The 20,652-nt window shown below is 49.2% G+C and overlaps 1 protein-coding gene and 1 non-coding gene across 3 annotated transcripts in view; both read left to right on the forward strand.

Annotated features, from left to right (window-relative positions):
- LOC126950349 (NADPH--cytochrome P450 reductase) overlaps nucleotides 1-20,652 on the forward strand; it is a 72,555-nt gene that overhangs the window by 27,494 nt on the left and 24,409 nt on the right. For both annotated transcript variants that reach the window (XM_050783687.1, XM_050783688.1), the window contains one exon: nucleotides 10,329-10,520. In XM_050783687.1, the coding sequence (XP_050639644.1) occupies nucleotides 10,333-10,520 (188 nt within the window). In that variant the 5' untranslated portion in view covers nucleotides 10,329-10,332. The remainder of the gene's footprint in view (nucleotides 1-10,328; nucleotides 10,521-20,652) is intronic.
- On the forward strand, nucleotides 612-746 carry LOC126951833 (small nucleolar RNA SNORA14). Its single transcript, XR_007724680.1, has one exon. It is a non-coding gene; the product is annotated as a small nucleolar RNA SNORA14 (small nucleolar RNA).

Here is a 20,652-nt window from a genome sequence, read left to right on the forward strand (position 1 = left end):
CGTGTTAACCAGGATTGTCTTGATCTCCTCACCTTGTGATCTGCCCGCCTCGGCCTCCCAAAGTGCTGGGATTACAGCACCGTGCCCGGCCCTTTTTTTTTTTTTTTTTAAAGACTAAGAGGGCAGTACTTTTCAGTTATTCTTGTTCAGAGAAGTTTTAGTATTCACTCTGAGCTCAAAATAGTCACACCAGACTTTACCACTGCTAAGCTGCTGAGCTGCTGTATGGTAGAACAGTTAGGATATTCAGCTTCTATTTTTGACAAAAATCCTTAAGACCAACTTAGGTTAAGTCTGTGAGAGCAAATACTGTTAACATTCCCTTGTTTGATCACACATAATAGATTCAAATTTTTTGCGTGGTATCTGCTGGTGAATAATATAGTGAACAACCATAGGCTCCAACTAAGTCTTTTTCTGCCCCCCACATTCATTATAACACGTCTTAGTGGATTCCACCTCAGATAGTACTAAACTTTTCTCAACTTCTTTGAAAATGCTCTTATTTTTAGTTGTTTCATGCTAATTCTTCAAACTTGGCATTGACTCTCCAAGTAAATAACAACTGAAAAGTATTGGTAATGTCTTGCGATTCATCAAGAGCCAAGGAATTGCATTCTTAAACCCTCTTGGTGGCTTTCCTCTAAATGCTTCCAAGATATGAGCGAATGCTATAGAAATTGCAGGGAAGTCCAAAGGGCTGCGCTTCTCCTGTGGCTCAGTCTTATTTCATACCTGCGACATCTTTTAAGGGAAATTTGCAAGCGGGAGAATTATCAACTTAAAAAAAATAGCCAAGGAAACCTCGACTCTTCAAGGAAGCAAGGAAAACCACTCTCCTTGGAAGTGACGTCAGAGGAGGCCCAGTGCAAGTCAGGACCTCACCACCACTGGGCGGAACCGGGGAACCCCACCCCATGTGTCAGTTCAGACCATCTGGGGAGCAGTAATGAAGTACTCTTCCCTCTCCAAGCTAGGGTTTGTCAGCGGAGGCCCAGGAGGGAGACTGAATCTTGCCTGACAGCAATGAATTGATACCTTCCTTCCCTATCAGCAGGGTGACAGAGAATATTTAATAAAATCAAAAGAGGCTGGGTGCAATGGCTCACACCTATAATCCCAACACTTTGGGAGGCCAAGGTGGGTGGATCACTTGAGACCGGGAGTTTGAGACCAGCCCCAGCAACATATTGAGACCCTGTCTCTACTAAAAATACAAAAAAAAAAAAAAAAAATTAGCCAGGTGTGGTGGCATGTGCCTGTAATCACAGCTACTCTGGTGGCTGAGGCACGAGAATCACTTGAACCTGGGAGGCGGAGGTTGTAATGAGCTGAGATCACACAATTGCACTCCAACCTGGGCAATAGAGACTCTTGTCTCAAAAATAAAATAAAATTAAAATTAAATAGGCTTAAATAAGATTCAGGATCTTAAAGTACTCAGAATGCCCAGGATACAATAAAATTCAATCACTATACCAAGAACCAAAGAACTCTCAACTTGAATGAGAAAAGACAGTCAACAGACACCAGCATCAAGATGACACAGATGTTGGAATTAAACAACATATAAAGAAGAATGAAACAGATGTCTTAGAACCGAAACATACAATAGCCAAAATAGGAAACTGAATGGATGACTCCGCAGCAAAATGGAGAAGACAGAAGATAATCCGTGAACTTGAAGTTAGAGTAGTAGAAATTACTTAACCCAAACAACAGAAACTAGACTAAAAACCAAAACAAAACAAATGAACAGAGCCTCAGGATTTTGTGGGACTAATAAAAGATCTAACTTTCATGTCACCACAGTCCCAGGAGAAGAAGAGAAAGAGAGTGAGGCCGAAAAGTTATTTAAAAAATAATGGTGGCCAGGCACAGTGACTCACTCCTATAATCCCAGCACTTTGGGAGACTGAGGCGGGCAGAATCCCAGGAGTTTGATACCAGACTGGGCAATGTGGCAAAACCCTGTCTCTACTAAAAATACAAAAATTAGCCAGGTGTGGCGAGGCACACCTGTAGTCCCACCTACTTGGGAGGCTGAGGCAGGAGGATCCCTTGAGCCCAGGAAGTTGAGGCTGCAGTGAACTGTGATTGTGCTACTACACCTCCAGCCTGGGTGATAGAGCGAGACCTTGTCTCCTTAAAAAATAATAATAATAAATAAATGAAAAGTTGCTGTATTTTGTAAAAGACATAAATCTACAGATTCAAGAAACAACCTCACAGAGGGTAAACACAAATCTGCACCAACATCTCAGTATGGATAATAAACTTCATGGGCACTCTGGCTATGGAGCAATCTGTTTGAGTCACTCTTGGACACTGCTTTTTAATAGGTCACCTTGGAGAGTGTAATGTTCCCCGAGCACCTCTCAGTCTCTGGGGGTTGTGCTGTCAGGCAACAGTAGGGTATGGTTCTATGAGGGTTTTCCCTCATCTTCAAGCCACTAAACCTTGGCAGAGGGGTTTGTGAACCCAAATGACCCCGCTCCACCTGCAGGCAGAAGGTGGATGCCAGAGCCTTGTCTGGGTGGCCGTGATGTGACAGTGACAGTCAGCTAAAGGGCTGACTAAATTACATGTTTTATTTCTCTTTCCTTCCTTGTTACTGCTTTGATTGGGGTGTCTGACTCATGCCAGTATCAGTGCTGAGTTGGTTGCTCGATCTTGTTTACTGACCAGAAGTTGCAAACAGCAAATGCAAAACTGCAAATACTTCCTGGAAGACAACCTGTTCCAGTGTTGCAAACGGTTGGCCTCAGAGAGCCCTTGTGTTCTTATGTCATTCTCCCTTTCAGAAGCTGGTGAGGCTCCCGCCAGTGCCTCCCAGCCTATGTGCCCCCTGATTTGTTTGTCCATCTTGCTCGGTGGTGTGCGGGACCGGGGCTGTTGCCCTTGATTGCTACCTTGGCAGGAATCAGTCAGCTACTGAAATTGACAAGGAATTGTGGTCAAGCTATACATGCATAGTTTTTACCCTTCTCTGTCTGTATGTTGTATTTTATAATAATGAAAACTTATGTAGAGACCTAACTTATAATAAAAGATCAAGTCAGATCTGCTCTATTTAGAGTTGGGGAGATGTGTTTGGCTGGTATTTTGACATGTGCCTTTTTCTGTGCCTAATTTTTTTTTTGAGACAGGATCTCACTCTGTTGCCTAGACTAGAGTGCAGTGGTGTGATTATGGTTCACTGCAACCTCAACCTCCTGGGCTCAAGTGATCCTCCTACCTCAGCCTGCCACATAGCTGGGACTACAGGTGCGCACCATCACACCTGGCTAATTTTTGTATTTTGTGGTAGAACTGGGGTTTTGCCATGTTGCCCAGGTTGGTCTTGAACTGCTGAGCTCAAGCAGTCTGCTCGCCTTGGCCTCTCATAGTGCTGAGATTACAGGCGTGAGCCATCACACCCAGCTCTGTACCTAATTTTACAGATGAGAACATCCAAAGCCTTCTGTTGGTAAGGGGTGTGTCTGGGATCCCAGCCAGCTGGTGTGGCAAGAGCCTGGTCTAGTTCTTGTTTGCTGCTTGGACTGATACTGTCTTTGGCCACATGAGCTCTACCTTGTCCCCTCTTCCTTTTGCTGAAGGTATAAAGAAGAAACTCAGAGATTAAAGCCTCTTTCAGGGCAGAAGGCTCACGCAGGCTTCCAGAACCTCCTCGGAGTGCCTGTAGGGACTACCTGATCTGGAAGAGAGTTGTCAGTCAAGACATGCAGAGTTTTCCCATCAGAGTATGTGGTATAGCAGAAGTGGCTCCCAAACTGTGCCAGGGCACTGCAGCAAACTCACAAGTGCCTCATTCGCAAATGCGACAGATGTTTAATTCTATTGAACTCCATGCAAAGTGCTAGCTTGGGACAGTTCACAGTTCCAACATGAGATCCTTGCTGCGTTCCTTCTTAGGATTTTACATCTTTGCGAAGCTGGGTTTGCAGTGATTGTTCGGACCTAACTACTTTATACGTGAAACTGTTAGGCATTTTTTTGGCCTACGGATACCGTGAAAAATTTGCTGAGATAGAGGGGCTCCACAAACGAAGGACATTTGGGATCTGTCCAGATAGGTACACTAGAAGCCCAACATGTATTTTATTTGTTTATTGATTGATTGGGACAGAGTCTTGCTTTGTTGCCCAGGCTGGAGTGCAAGTGGCACGATCTTGGCTCACTGCAACCTCCGCCTCCCGGGTTCAAGCGATTCTCCTGCCTCAGCCTCCCGAGTGACTGGAATTACAGGCACCCGCCACCACGCCTGGCTAATTTTTGTATTTTCAGTAGAGATGGGGTTTCACCATGTTGGCCAGGCTGGCCTCAAACTCCTGACCTCAAGTGATGTGCCTGCCTCAGCCTCCCAAAGTGCTGAGATTATAGGTGTGAACTACCGTGGCAAGCCCCAAAGTGTGTTTTAAATCTTTGCACTTAATGTTTTTGATTCCTGCACATTTCATGTTGCATGTATCATAATACTTTCACCGATTCCCTTCATTCCCTTGAGTAGTTATTGCGCACTGGATTCTGCGCCAGGGAAGTGTGTGCTGGGGAGGTGATGGTGGAGCTGAGGTCTGAAGAATGAGTACGAACTGCGAGAGGAGGAGCATCTCAGACACCTGTCAGGCTCTGGGGCAGGACCACAAAGGTGCGAGCTGGAGAGTGGCTCACGGTGGGGCTGGAGAGATGGTGGGTGTCTGTGTGTGCATCAAGGGGAAAATGGTTAAGTTTCTTAACCCAGGGACTCATCTGTGGCCTCAGCCCCCAGGTACCCTGCTTGGATCCTGGGATTCCTCCAAGCTTAACCTCCTTGAGAGGCCTTCCTTTCCCATCGCATGCCAGACGCAGAGGTGCCTGAGATGCTGCTCTTCCCTCCAGGAGCTCACACTGAGTGAGAGAGAGACCCATGTCCTAAGTAGAGGGCGGTGAGCACAGCCCGCTGGGAAGCTGGGCCTATTTCTCGTTTTGCCCCTCCGGTGAGGTGCTTACCCCTTGTAGCCTCATCTGTAGCTCAGGGCCTTGGATAAAGTGATGGCTGAGTCCTTCCTGCCACACCTGTCTTCTCTCAGAAGTAGTTTGATATTTCAGAGTCAAAGCTGCTGGGAACATTCTCGTTCTGTGGAGCCTCCAGGCTGAGCGCTGGGAGTGCCCAGTGTGCTTGTCGGGGCTGGGGGCCACTCAGGGTCAAGCGCCAACCCTGTTGGCTGCAGGGAGTCAGTCACAGCCTCAAGGAGCAGCTCCTGTTCCTTTCTGTGGTGTCACGTGTTAGTTTCCTTAGCTTCGTGAGACTGTGTGGTCCTGACTCTGAACTCAGGGAAGAGGCTGAAAGAAGCTGGGAGTGCAGGTGTTAGAGACAGGCAGCGTGAAGAGGAGGGAATAGAGTCGGCCTCGCAGACTGTCCTGATGGAGTTGTAGTGTGGTTTTCAGATTATAAAGGCATTCCATAGTCTGTAAGCCAAGCACTGCCAATCCAGGTACCCGAAAATCAGAAGGTTCTTGCCTTCTGATCACATGTTTGTTTATTCAACAAATCAACATAAATGCTCATATGCCAGTCTGTGAACTAAGCCAAGTCCCTGCCCTTGTAGGGCTGACCCTCTAGTCAGGGAGATAGCTAGTGGTGGGGTAATGTATAATATAATTTCAGGTAGGGATAAGCTCCGTTGAGGGGTCAGAGGGTAGGGATTGTGGCCAGGGGGCAGTTGTAGATTCTATTCTCAGGCGTAGTCTCTCTGAGATGGTGGGTGACATCTGAGCAGAAATTTAAATGAGGGAGTGAATTTTGCAAATAACGAGATGGCCATGTGCAAAGGCCCTGAAACAGAAGGAGACCGGTGTGACCTGCAAGATGTGAAGAAGGGGAGCGTAGTAAGAAATGTGGGTGGTAGGAGACCAGGTGCTGTGGCTCACACCTGTAATCCCAGCACTTTGGGAGGCCGAGGTGGGCGGGTCATGAGGTCAGGAGATCGAGACCATCCTGGCTAACACGGTGAAACCCCATCTCCACTAAAAAATAAAAAACATTAGCCAGGCGTGGTGGCGGGCGCCTGTAGTCCCAGCTACTCTGGAGGCTGAGGCAGGAGAATGGCGTGAACTCAGGAGGCGGAGCTTGCAGTGAGCCGAGATCACGCCACTGCACTCCAGCCTGGGAGACAGCGCAGACTCCGTCTCAAAAAAAAAAAAAAAAGAAGAAATGTGGGTGGTGGGAGTGTGGCTTCCAAGGGCCAGATGGTAATGGGCCTTATGAGCTATGTAAAGACTTCAGGGCTTTGTTGTTGTTTTTGAGATGGAGTCTCGCTCTGTCACCCAGGCTGGAGGAGTGGCATGATCGCGGCTCATTACAACCTCCACCTCCCAGGTTCAAGCGATTCTCCTGCCTCAGCCTCCCCAAGTAGCTGGGACTGCAGGCACACCCCACCACGCCTGGCTAATTTCTGTATTTTTAGTAGACAGAGTTTAGCTATGTTGGCCAGGCTAGTCTTGAACACCTGACCTCACGATCCACCTGACCTCACGATCGGCCTCCCAAAGTGCTGGGATTACAGGCATGAGCCACTGTACCCGGCCACTTTAGGTTTTTGTATGAAGTATAATGTGAAGACATTTCAGAGTTTTTGTTGTTGTTGTTTTTTTGAGGTGGAGTCTCACTCTGTTCCCCAGGCTGGAGTCTGGAGTGCAGTGGTGTGATCTCAGCTCACTGCAACCTCCGCTTCCCAAGTTCAAGTGATTCTCCAGCCTCAGCCACCTGAGTAGCTGGGATTACAGGTGCGCGCCATTGCATCTGGCTAATTTTTGTATTTTTAGTAGAGACAGGGTTTCACCATGTTGGCCAGGCTTGTCTCAAACTCCTGACCTCAGGTGATCTGCCTGCCTCGGCCTCCCAAAGTGCTAGGATTACAGGCATGAGCCACCGTGCCTGGCCCATCTCAGGGTTTTGATCTTTTTTTTTTTTTTTTTTTTTTTTTTTTAGAGACGGAATCTCGCTCTGTCACCCAGGCTGGAGTGCTGTGGCGCGATCTTGGCTCACTGCAAGCTCCGCCTTCTGGGTTCACACCATTCTCCAACCTCAGCCTCCCTCCTCTGTGGCTGGGACTACAGTCCCTCCTGTAGCTGGGACTACATGCGCCTGCCACCATGCCCGGCTAATTTTTTGTATTTTTTTTTTTTTGTAAGTAGAGACGGGGTTTCAGCGTGTTAGCCAGGATGGTCTCAATCTCCTGACCTCGTGATCCACCCACCTCGGCCTCCCAAAGTGCTGGGGTTATAGGCGTGGGCCACTGTGCCTGGCCAACCTGACTTCCTTTGTAAAGCATCCCCCTGGCCGCTGTGTGGGGAATGGCACGTCCGTCAGGAGTCTCTTGCAGTGATTACGTGGGTGCAGATGTGCGTTAACCTCACTCCCAGCGTCGTCGATTTATTAGTAGAAACTGCCATGAGTTATGCAGTCAGCTTGAGTCTGTGTCGAGAAGGACTTCACTTCATGGGCATTAGATCTCTTCTGGAAAATGAGGGGACCGGTCACTTGGGGAATTAGAAGGGAGGAGGGTGAGGGACAGGCAGCGCAAGTTTCTTGGCTGCTGCCTTGTGATAGATAACAGCTAGACAGCTAGGGGAGTTCCTCTGTCACCATGGCACTCCCAACTGGTTCCAGTCAGGCCCTGAGTGTCTGCTGCCTCATGATTCTGCGGGACAAGTCCTTCCAGAATCTGTCAAAGCAGATCCTAAATGCCTCTCCGTCTGGTTCTATGAAAATGTGACAGGTGGCTCATAAGCTTGACAGAGATCCTGATATGACTAGCATTAAGCAAATATTAAATGTGTTAATAAGATTAAATATAAATGGTTTTCTCTGGGGACAACAGAATTCACTTTGTCCTTTAATGTCGTATCAAAAAACCTGGCCAGGTGCGGTGGCTGATGCTTGTCATCCCAGCACTTTGGGAGGCCGAGGCAGGTGGATCATGAGGTCAGGAGTTTGAGACCAGCCTGACCAACATGGTGAAACTCTGTCTTTGCTAAAAATACAAAAATTAGCTGGGTGCAGTGGCGTGTGCCTGTAGTCCCAGCTGCTCAGGAGGCTGAGGCAGGAGAATCACTTGAACCCGGGAGGCAGAGGTTGCAGTGAGCCGAGATCGCATCACTGCACTCCAGCCTGGGTGACAGAGCGAGGCTCTGTTCCCCCCTCAGCCAAAAAAAAAAGTCATATCAAAAAAGCCAAATTGAGGCCAGGCACAGTGGCTCACGCCTGTAATCCCAGCACTTTGGGAGGCCGAGGTGGGTGGATGACCTGAGGTCAGGAGTTCGAGACCAGCCTGGCTGACATAGTGAAACCCCGTCTCTACTAAAAATACAAAATCAGCCCAGGAGTGTTGGCGGACACCTGTAGTCCCAGGTACTCTGGAGGCTGAGGCAAGAGAATCGCTTGAACCCGGGAGGTGGAGGTTGCCGTGAGTTGAGATGGCGCCATTGCACTCCAGCCAGGGCGACAGAGAGAGACTGTATCTCAAAAAAATAAAATAAAAAAGAAAGAAAAAAGCTAAATTGAGACGAGCTCAAACCATTGGAAAAGCATCTCAGATTAGTGAGAAAGCAAAGACCCAAGCTCACGGGCCTGTCCTGAATGGCCTGTTCCCAGCAGGTTGTGTAGGGGTAGACTGATGCCCACAACCCTCGGATGCCCTAGCTTCGCAGACCAGCCCTGTGGTTTCCTGGTGACAGTGACAGCCATTGGCAGTCAGCTAGAACATGGTCTTTCATTGCCTAATTGCTGACACATGACTCAGGCTTTCCTGATTGAGTCTGGGTGCTCTGCTTGTGGTGAAAGAAACCCAGTCGGTCATCTCCGTGATTGCAAAATGGAATGATGTGAACTTCAGGGCTGAACCCAGCCTCCTCGGTAAGCAGCCGAAGCTGCTGTTTCAGGGACTCTCACTTGGACCTTTGTTGACTCATGTCAGATCTGCCTATCAGGTGTCAGTGGTGGAAGGACCAGTTGAGCATCTTTCGAGGGAACTAGGCTGGTGACATGGGGGTTCCCCAAGACTGCCTCTGATTCAGTGATTCACCAGGACTCACGGAACTCAGGAAAGCTTTTTGCCTACGATGACAGTTTATTACAGCAAAATGATGCAAATTAAAATCAGGAAAGGTCAAGGGCACATAAGGCAGAGTCCAGGAGAGGCCAGGCGTGAGTGTCCAGGTGGTCACACACGAGTTTCCATCATTGCTGGTCACACTTAATTCTCCCAGCAACAATGTGTGAGAGCACCTGTGAAGAACTGACACCTACGGAAGGTCACCCAAGCCAAGGTTTCCGGGGTTATTATTGGTGGGTCAGTTGTGTAGGCGTGGAGCGTCTGGGTCCGAAGGCTTACTTATTCCATCTCCAGTACCCACAGACATCGGACCGATACAGCGCGATTCGAAACCCCAGGCACAGGGCCTCATGCCTGTAATCCCAGTGCTTTGGGAGGCCAAACCAGGGGAACCACTTGAGCCCAGGAGTTTGAGATATAGCAAGCCCCTGTCAGTAGGAAAAAAAATTAAAAATGAATGCGGTGGCGCACCCCAGTAATCATAGAAGTTCTACTTGGAAGGCTGAGAGGATCACTTGAGCCCAGGAGTTTGAGGCTACAGTGAGCTGTGGTTGCACCACTGCACTCCAGCCTGGGTAACAGAGCAAGACTCTGTCTCTTAAAAAAGACAAACAAAAAAAGACACCCAGGCATAGGAAAGCGGGCATTCACCAGACATCTCATTGTTAACAGGAACTGTCTTCATAGCCCAAGGTCTTAGGAACACAGAGACACTCTTGCCAGGCAGGATAGTCCAAGGCTCGTGAATATCAGGAACCACTCAAGGGCCAGGCCTGGAGACTTTTGGAGCACGCAGGATTTAGGACAACCCCAGCCAGCCACACAGTTGGGGAAAGGGTTTGCTGCAAAGTGGTCCTGTCTCGCGTGGACTCCCTCCTGCCACCGTGCAGTGTCCTTGTGGGATTGGAGGAAGTTCCAGCACACTGAGTCAGTGGCTATCATTCTGTCTGTCTACCGGGGACTCAGTCCCAGCGGCAGCCTTAGCTTGCACCCCAGGACCACGCTGGGCTGGTGCTGACACCACTGGGGGCCGTCTGTTGTGTCAGCCTCAGTCCAAGGCTGTGGCTGTCTTGGCAGGAACCTGGCTTGGTGAGCCGCTCCTCCTACCCAGTGCAGTGACCATTTTCTGCAGCCCCAGGGGCATGAGGCCCAGCATTCAGGAGGGCACCCCAGCCAGCCTCAGGGGCATCCTGCTCCCCGGTGCTGACGTCTGCTGTTTCTGTCTCCTAACAGTTTCATGATCAACATGGGGGACTCCCACGTGGACACCAGCTCCACCGTGTCCGAGGCGGTGGCCGAAGAAGTATCTCTTTTCAGCATGACGGACGTGATTCTGTTTTCAGTCATCGTGGGCCTCCTAACCTACTGGTTCCTCTTTAGAAAGAAAAAAGAAGAAGTCCCTGAGTTCACCAAAATTCAGACATTGTAAGTGCCACCTCTCAGCCTCCTCTCTCTGTCCCTCTTCTGTCACCACTCCGAGCAGTGTCCTGCCCACGGGCCTCAGGCTGAAAGAAGCAAGGTTCCTTGTAGCATTTTGGGGCGACTCTTGGGTTTTGCCTTCTTGCTAGATTGTGCTTCAGCTCTCCCTTAATCATCTCCTATGTGGGGTTTATATAAGGCCCTTTTCTATCTGCTGTTTATTTGACCTTCAGAGGAAGCATTCCGAAAATGACACCAGTTTTCAGATTAAGAACCTCGGGCTCAAGGGTGTTAACGGGCCTGCCAAGGTCATGAGCCAGCAATAGCAGCACTAGAGCTGGAACCCTTTTTTCCCTTTTATTTATTTATTTGGAGACATGGTCTCACTGTATTGCCCAGTGCAATGGCAGTGGCATGATCAAGGTTCACTGCAGTCTCCACCTCCCAGGCTCAGGCAATCTTCCCACCTCAGCCCCCCAAGTAGCAGGGACTAAAGGTGTGCATCACTGTGCCCAGCTAATTTTTTTTTATTTTTTATTTTTTGAGGCGGAGTCTTGTTCTGTCATCCAGTCTGGAGTTCAGTGGTGTGATCTCAGCTCACTGCAACCTCTGCCTCCCCGGGTTCAAGTGATTCTCTTGCCTCAGCTGCCTGAGTAACTGGGATTACAGGTGTGAGCCGCCACGCCCAGTCAAGTTTTATATTTTTTTTTATAGAGACAGGGATTCACCGTGTTGCCCAGGCTGGTCTCGAACTCCTGGACTCAAGCGATCCGCACACCTCGGTCTCCCAAAGTGTTGGGATTACAGGCATGAGCCACAGTACCCAACCTAGAATTGACATTTTAAAGTCTTTTAAGGCTATAGCCACCTGGAACGCTGTGTGCTAATGAGCACAAAATCTCTGGACAGGCCTTATTTTGTTGCTCTTTTAAACTTTTCATGAAGCTTCCTTTTAAGAATAAGTGAAAAAGATGGATTCGTTAAAAGAAAAACGTTAAGGAAATAATAGTACAGATGGTATGTCGATAGGAAAAAATGATACCGAAGGTCTGCCTAAGTGACTGCATCCCTGTGTCTCCAAGATTGATTTCCATAAGCCACACAGAAAAGTCATTCTCCAGACTTTAGGGTCCTGCAGCCACAATCACTTCCTGTGGTTACGCTTGGCTGTGTTTAACACCAATCTCAGACTGCAGAGGCCCGCGGCCAGGTTTGAGTGGGGTCCTGCCAGGTCAGGTCTGGGCTGAGGGAACTCCAGGGGCACGGGCCTGCTGCATTCAGGGACTCCCTGGATTTGGCAAGGGGCAGGTCTTCAGGCGCAGGATTGGGAGCCATTCTCAGACCAGAACCCCTTTCATTCTGTCTGCCTGCAGGGGACCCAGTCCCAGCTGCAGCCTTAGCTTGCACCCCAGGACCATCCCGGGCTGGTGCTGACACCAGTGGGGTCCGTCTGTCATGTCAGCTCCAGTCCAAGGCTGTGACTGTCTTGGGAGGAACAAGCCACATGGAAAAGTCATTCTCCAAGGCTGGGCATGGTGAAGCATGCAGCTCACATCAAATCCCAATTCCCTATTCCAAGCTGGGTGTCAGCCCTTCCCGCCAGAATACTTACAGCCTTCACACAGTAAAGCAAATATTCACGCAACACAATTCTTATACCATGGACAGGGAATTAGTTTTACATCTTTAAAAACTGGGTTCAGGGCCAGGCTCAGTGGCTCACGTCTGTAATTCCAGCACATTGGGAGGCCGAGGTGGGAGAAATCACCTGAGGTCAGGAGTTCGAGACCAGCCTGGCCAACATGGCGAAACCCCATCTCTACCAAAAATACAAAAACTAGCTGGGCGTGGTGGTGCACACCTGTAATTCCAGCTACTAGGGAAGCTGAGGCAGGAGAATCGCTTGAACCCAGGAGGCAGAGGTTGCAGTGAGCAAAGAATGCACCACTGCACTCCAGCCTAGGAGACAGAGTCCATCTCAAAAAAACAAACAACAGCAATAAAAAAACTGAGTTCAATCTTATCTCCATCATTGACTTACTGAGCAAATACTTCCTAAGGTCCTACCTGCGTGTCCCAGACACTATCTTAAGGCGTGTGGCCGCAGCTGTGAAGAAAATACATGAATGCTGTCTTCATCAAGCTTACACTCTAGTGGTGGGTGAAGCCTGGGCAAGACCTTACCCTCATTCTGCCTCGGTTTCCTCATCTGCCAAATGGAGGCAGTAGTCCCAGTCTCGTGGGGCTTTTGTCTTAAATGAGGAAGAGTTTGTAAACTCACCTAGCACTGTCCCTGAGGGATAGGAGCTGTGTAGTGTTTGCATTGATTGTATTTTATGCCAGGCACTATGACGGGCACGATAAGGACCACAGAGCTGGCATTTACGTTAAGGAAGCTGGAAAATGAGGGTGTTGCAACATACTTTTTTTTTTTTTTGAGACGGACTTTTGCTGTTGTCACCCAGGCTGGAGTGCAGTGGCTCAGTCTCGGCTCACTGCAACCTCCACCTCCTGGGTTCTCGTGCCTCAGTCTCCCGAGTACCTGGGACTACAGGCACAAGCCACCACGCCCGGCTAATTTTTGTATTTTTAGTAGAGATGGGGTTCACCATGTTGGCCAGGCTGGTCTCAAACTGCCAACCTCAGGTGAGCCGCCTGCCTCTGCCTCCCAAAGTGCTGGGATTATAGGCGTGAGCTACCGCGCCTGGCCACAACTTACTTTTTAGAAATGCCTTGTGAACTGCTTTATCCTACATTGTCTAATCAGGGCCTCCTTGCAACAGCGCCGTGCGTTAGGCAGCTGGGTTGCCTCATTTCTGCTCTCAGAGGGGTTATGGGACGTGCCCGGGGCCAGATGCCTGGGAGGTTGCAGGGCCAGGCTGGAGAGACAGGCTTTGCCAGCCCTAAGAGAGAAGGAATTCCCTCTGGTGTGGGGATTGGACTGTGTCCTGCAGGAGGGGTGTTGGGCAGGTTCTTAAAGGTAGAGCCACACCCTGATGCTGAAAGGACTTTAGAGCAGAGGGCCTGAGATAGGAAGGGCAGATCAGCTGGAATCCAGCCCATCTTGTCCAGGGCTGGTACACGGTGCATTCCTGGTGTGGAATAGTACTTTCGATTAAAAAAAAAAAAAAAAAAAAAAAAAAAAGTACTCAAGATAAAGAGACCAGGGTCCAGGACCCAGCTCCTGAACTGGCCCTCGTTCCCTTATCTGTAAAATGGAAGTTCTGCGCCCCCACCCTGAGTGAGGACATGGGTGGGCCCTGGGAGCCTGTGGAGCTGCCACCAAGGGAGGCAACATTCCTCTCATAGCTCATCTGTTCTCACATCACCTCCCTGGCCTTATAAGATGAACTTGAAGTAAAACCCATAGACTGTGGGAGGTGTGGGGTCCCAGAGCACTTGTATTTTGTTGATTCTCACTGTTTCTCTTCACCAGGATGCTGAAACTCTGTTCCTTCCACCTCATCATGATCTTCTAACCTTATGTGTGTGGAGGTCTGAAGTTTCCAGAGTCTTTTCTCTTCTCTCATTAAATCACACTGGATACCTGCTGTGGCCAGGGCTTTTACCTGTACACTGTACAAGAGAAATATTTCTAGTACCATGGCTAAATTGTGGACCCTGAAGTTGGGTGACTGAGGTTGAGTCCTGACTCTCCCACATTAGCCATCTGACATTGGCCAGGTGACTTCATCTTTCCAAGTCTGTGTCCCCAACTGTAAGCTGGAGGTAGTGATAGTACTTACCTCATAAGGCTGTGAAAACTGAGTTAATCAATCATAGAGCTCTTTGTTCAGTTCCTGGTGCGTAGTAGGCTCTCAGATGTTATTGATTGTTACTATTTATTTTTATTTTTTTGAGGCAGGGTCTCAATCTGTTGTTCAGGCTGGAATACACTGGCATGATCTCGGCTCACTGCAACCTCCACCTCCCAGGCTCAAGAGATCCTCCCACTTTGGCCTCCCAAGCAGCTGGGACTACAGGCGTGCACCACCACGCTTGGCTAATTTTTGTAATTTTTGTACAAATGGGCATCTGACCATGTTGCCCAGGCTGGTCTGCAACTCCCAGGCTCAAGCAGTCTGCCTACCTCAGCCTCCCAAAGTGTTGGGATTACAGGTATGAGGCACCGTGCCTGGCTGTGTGTTATTATTTTTAACCTTTTTATTAATATCATCTCTAATCTTACAAGAGCCCTTCCATGAAGTCATTAACAGCCCATTTGCGGATGAAGAAACCGAAGTGCCAGGGATTACGGAGTTTGCCCAAGGTCACCTAACTTCTAAGTCACGGCGGAGTTGGCTTTTGAATGAAGTCGGCAAGCTCCACAAGCCATGTTTTCTCTACTTTGCCATGCTGCTCCTAATTTAGTGTTAATAGGCCTCCTAAGATAGTGTTAGTCTCCTAAGATAGTGTTAATAGGCCTGGCGTGGTGGCTTACGCCTGTAATCCCAGTGCTTTGGGAGGCTGAGGCACAAAAATCGCTTGAGCCAGGAGTTCAAGACCAGCCTGAGCAACATAGGGAGACCCCATCTCTACAATAAACAATAAAAAGGATAGTGTTGGTTTGTTAATTACCCATAAGGAGAGTATTCCTTATCTGAAGTGCTTGTGGCCAGAAGTGTTTCAGAGTTTGGACTTTGGAATGTTTGCATTATGCTCACCAGCTGAGCATTTCTCATCTGAAAATCTGAAATGCTCCAAAGATTCTTCCCTTTGAGGATCATGTTGATGCTCAAAAAGTTTCAGATTTCAGACTTTTAGATTAGGGACATTCAGCCTGTAGATGTTATTTTACAAAGCAGGAAGTTGGATGTAGTGGTTCACGCTTGTGATCCCAGCTCTTTGGGAGGTCAAGGCAGGAGGATTGCTTAAGCCCAGGAGTTCGAGACCAGCCTGGGCAACATAGCAAGACCCTGTCTCTATAAAAAATACGAGAAAACTTAGGCTCAGGAAGGTCACCTAACTGATACAGCCAGGCCTCAAGCCTAGACCTCCTACCCTAAATCCCACATCAGTGTCCCTGGCTACCTGTATTTCAGTGAGCACAGGTGATTTATAGCAACAGAACTGTGGGGAGTGATAGGGCTTAGCATGGGGAAAGTATGCGGTCCAGGGCTGTATCAGGAATTTTCACCATGATTTCTGGTGACTTCTAGAATTGGCATTTATTTATTTTGTTTTAGAGACAGGGTCTCGCCCCATCACCCAGGCTGGAGTGCAGTGGCGTGATAATCAGTTCACTGCAACCTCAGCCTCCGGGGCTCAAGCAATTCTCTTGCTTCAGCCTCCCAGGTTGCTGGGATTACAAGCACCCACCACGATGCCCGGCTAATTTTTGTATTTTTAGTAGAGATGGAGTTTCACCACGTTGGCCAGGCTAGTCTCAAACTCCTGACCCCAAGTGATCTGTCCACCTGGGCCTCCCAAAGTGCTGGGATTACAGGTGTGAGCCACCGTACCGGGCCAAACACATTAAAAAAAAAAAAAACACTTGGTGGGATTTTTGTTGGAATCGGATTGAATCTGTAGATTAATATAGGAAGAGTTGACATCCTATAATATTGAGCCTTCTATTCCATGAACATTGTTTTATCCCTCCCGGGAGGTCTTTTGGACTGTTTGTAACAGCAATTAACGACTTGTTAGAGAGGAGTGGTGATGAGCAACAAGTTCTTTTTCATAATAATAGTAGTAGTAATGATAATAAATGGCTCTTTCTGCCAGGTGTGATGGCTCACTCCTGGAATCCCCACACTTTAGGAGGCGGAGGCAGGTGGATTGCTTTGAGCCCAGGAGTTCCAAGATCAGCCCGGCAACATGACGAAACCCTGTCTCTATGAAAAAAATACAAAAATTAGCCAGGCATAGCCAGGCGTGGTGGCTCATGCCTGTAATCCCAGCACTTTGGGAGGCCGAGGTAGGTGGGCCACGAGGTCAGCAGATCGAGACCATCCTGGCTAACCCGGTGAAACCCCGTCTCTACTAAAAAATACAAAAAATTAGCCGGGCATGGTGGCGGGTGCCTACAATCCCAGCTACTTGGGAGGCTGAGGCAGGAGAATGGCGTGAACCCGGGAGGCGGAGCTTGCCGTGAGCTGAGATCGCGCCACTGCACTCCAGCCTGGGCAACAGGGCGAGACTCCGTCTCAGGAAAAAAAAAAAAAAAAAAAAAAAAAGCCAGGCATGGTAGCGTACTCCTGTAGTCCCAGCTACTCAGGAGGCTGAGGTGGGAGGATCACCTGAGCCTGGGATGCCAAGGCTGCAGAGTGCTGAGGTCACACCACTGCACTCCAGCCTGGGCAACACAGCAAGACCCCATCTCAGTAATAATAATAATGATGATGATGAATGACTCTTTCATGTCCCCTCCCACTTACTCAGGTTGCATCTCTGAACAGAGCATTTCACACTGGGGCAGCTCATGCCCTAAGGGAGCCCTAGGGAATGCTCAACCTCCTGAATAGCTGGGAGGACAGGCACATGCCACTGTGCCTGGCTAATTTTTTTTTTTTTTTTTTTTTTAAGACAGAGTCTCACTCAGGCTGGAGTGCAGTGGCACAATCTCAGCTCACTGCAAGCTCCGCCTCCCGGGTTCACGCCATTCTCCTGCCTCAGCCTCCCGGGTAGCTGGGACTACAGGTGCCCGTCACCACACGCGGCTAATTTTTTGTATTTTTAGTAGAGATAGGGTTTCACCATGTTAGCCAGGATGGTCTCGATTTCCTGACCTCGTGATCCGCCCACCTCGGCGTCCCATAGTGCTGGGATCACAGGCGTGAGCCACCGCTCCCGGCCTAATTTTTTTTTTTTTAAAAGACAGGGTCTCGCTCTGTTGCCTAGGCTGGGTCTTAACCTCCTGGCCTCAAGCAGTCTCCCTGCCTCAGCCTCGCAAAGTTCTGAGATCACTCACTGGGTAGGATCCAAAGTCCCGCAGGATCCAGGGCTCCTGTGGGCTCTCTCTCCTGTGGGCCCAGCAGCTTTGCTCACCCGTGTAGAGCAACACCGCATGGCATGCCCTCTTGGTGATGGAATTTGTATTTTTGCCTCCCATGGCGCAGAGAGCGTCCCATTTCTGTCTGGGTCCCTAGCTTACTGCAGGGCTGCCTGTCGGAGGGAAGCTCCTCAGAGAATGGCCGTTGAATTAACCAAGGCTAAATCTGTATGTGTGACTGACTCTAGGGAAACCCGTGGCCTCCAGGCTGGGGTTGGCTTACACAGTATTTTTTAAAAATATATTTTAATTAGAATATTTAAAGGTGTGGCAATGTCAGGCCTGGCGTGGTGGCTCATGTCTGTAATCCCAGCAGTTTGGGAGGCCGAGGCAGGTGGATCACATGAGGCCAGGAGTTCGAGACCAGCCTGGCCAACATGGCAAAACCCTGTCTCTACAAAAAATACAAAAATTAGCTGGGCATGGTGGCGCGTGCCTGTAATCCCAGCTACTCAGGAGGCTGAGGCAGGATACTCGCTTGAATCCAGGAGGTGGAGGTTGTGGTAAGCTGAGATCATGCTGCTGCACTCCAGCCTGGGCAACAGAGTGAGACAAAAAAAAAAAAAGGCAATATCAAATGAAAACTCAGGCTTATAGCTTCCTTAAAAAAAAAAAAAAAAAAAATCAGAGGATCTGGTCATACTGGACCCACGGTGATGCCCACCAGGTGTGGGGCAGCTGAGCAGCAGCCGTGTTCTGCACGAGGCCTGTGCGCTGCGTTCACCCTGATGCTGTGCTCATGTTGCCTCCACTGGCCCTGAGAAGCTCTGCAGCGCCCCCTGCACCTTTGCTTTGCTCCTGGAACGCGACAGTTCTTTGAAGAAAAATAAACCTTCTATGGAACATTTCAGACACCAGAGTGTAGGGCACAGGAGGGTGGACCCCATATGCCTCCAGCCCCCAGTTTTCATAACTACCCACTCCTTGCCAGTCTTGTTTCTTTCCGTTGCCCCCTCTACCGCATCTGTCCTGGATGATTTTAATGCAATCCCCAAATGTCATATTTCATCAGGAAATATTTCAGTCCTCTAAAATTCAAGGACTCGCGGGGCATGGCAGCTCACGCCTATAATCCCAGCACTTTGGGAGGCCGAGGCAGGAGAATCACTTGAAGCCAAGTGTTTGAGATCAGCCTGGACAACATAGCAAGACTCCATCTTTACAAAAAAATACAAATATTAGCCAAGTGTGGTGGCTTATGCCTGTGGTTCCAGTTACTCAGAAGGCTGAGGTGGGAGGATCACTTGAGCCCAGGAGGTTGAGACTGTAGTGAGCCATGATTGTGCCACTGCACTCCAGCCTGGACGGCAGAGCGAGACCCTGTCTCAAAAAAAAAGTAAACTTCAAGGATTCTCCTTTCTGAACATAACACAGTGCCATCTTCACACCTTGCAAGTCAACAGTAATTCTTCAGCATAGTTACATACCCAGACAACATTTATTCATAGTTCCCTGATTGACTGATCAATGTTTGATTTTAACAGTTTTTGTTTGTTTAATTCAGGATCTAAACAAGACCTATACCCTGCAGTTGATTAATCTTTCTTTTGGGAGAGGTCAGGTATATTACGGTATAATTTACATACAGTAAGATGTCCCCCTCCCTCCCTTTTTTTGAGACAGGGTCTTGCTCTGTCACCTAGGCTGGAGTGCAGGGGTGTGATCAGGGCTCACTACAGCCTCTGCCTCCCAGGCTCAAGGGGATCGTCCCATCTCAGCCTCCTGAGTAGCTGGGGCTACAGGCATGTGCCACCACACTTGGCTAATTTTTCTTACTAATTTTAGTAGAGACAAGGTCTCACTACGTTGCCCAGGCTGGTCTTGAACGTCTGAGTTCAAGCGATCCTCTTGCCTCAGCCTCCCAAAGTGCTAGGATTAGGATTACAGGCATGAGCCACTGCACTGGGCCAAAATTTTCCTTTTTAAGTGCACAATTTCGTGAGTCTTGACAGATGTATGTGATTCTATAATAAGTGTCACATTCGAGATCTAGAACATTTCATCACTCCAAAACGTTCCTGTCCTACCTCTTTGCAATCATTCTCCTCCACCTGGTAATCAGCCTCTGGCAACTGCCAATCTGATTTCTGTCCCTGTAGCTTAACCTTTTCCAAAGCATCACGTAAATGGAATGATAGCGCCACAGGCTGCTGTGCCAGAGGTTTCTCCTTAGCGACACGTCAGATCCCTTTCCATTCCTAAGCTTCTCTTCCATCCCGTTTCTTCTTTGAAACATTTGTATCACCGTTTCCCACAGTCTGGATTTTCCTAATGACGTCCCCCTGGAGATTGCTTTTGAAAAGCCGGCGCGGTGGCTCAAGCCTGTAATCCCAGCACTTTGGGAGGCCGAGACGGGTGGATCACGAGGTCAGGAGATCGAGACCATCCTGGTGAACACAGTGAAACCCTGTCTCTACTAAAAACTACAAAAAACTAGCCAGGCGAGGTGGCGGGCGCCTGTAGTCCCAACTACTCGGGAGGCTGAGGCAGGAGAATGGCGTGAACCCGGGAGGCGGAGCTTGCAGTGAGCTGAGATCCGGCCACTGCACTCCAGCCTGGGCGACAGAGCGAGAATCCGTCTAAAAAAAAAAAAAAAAAAAAAAAAAAAAAAAAAGGCCACAAAAGATCTCGTTTTCCTGAGTGACCTTCCTTTTGGGGCCTGCTCTTGACAGAAAGCCCGGGAGAGCCGGGGGTCAGGGCTGCCAGCATCACATGTGTCTATTTTTCATCTCCTGAGTGCTGGCAGATGGGACGTGGATCCAGGGGTCTTGTCACATCCAGTTCAGGGTCACTTTCTCTGTAGTGAGGTCCTTGGCTCCACCGAGCCTGAAAAGAGAAACACAAATGAGACTGACAAAGAGGAAAGCACGAGGGGAAGCCTGTGGCCTCGAGAGTAGACGGTGCAGGGGGCCCGCTGCCTCCCGCTGCTGTGGGAACGGCCAGGACATGGGTCAGGATATTTCCGCCACTTCTGCAAGCACAGCTCTGGGTTTTCTGCTGCCACCTGACCTCCAAAGGGGCCTCACCTCCTCTCCTTCCTTTCATGGTCCCTGATGCAACAGGGGTGGTTTCTGTGACTCTGACAAGTGCTTGAAACTCCAGACACGGGCTGTCAGGAACTGCCTTGCAGAGCGCATGGCGTCT

This window comes from Macaca thibetana, chromosome 3 (assembly GCF_024542745.1).
Source record: "Macaca thibetana thibetana isolate TM-01 chromosome 3, ASM2454274v1, whole genome shotgun sequence".
NCBI classification, from domain to species: Eukaryota; Metazoa; Chordata; class Mammalia; order Primates; family Cercopithecidae; genus Macaca; species Macaca thibetana.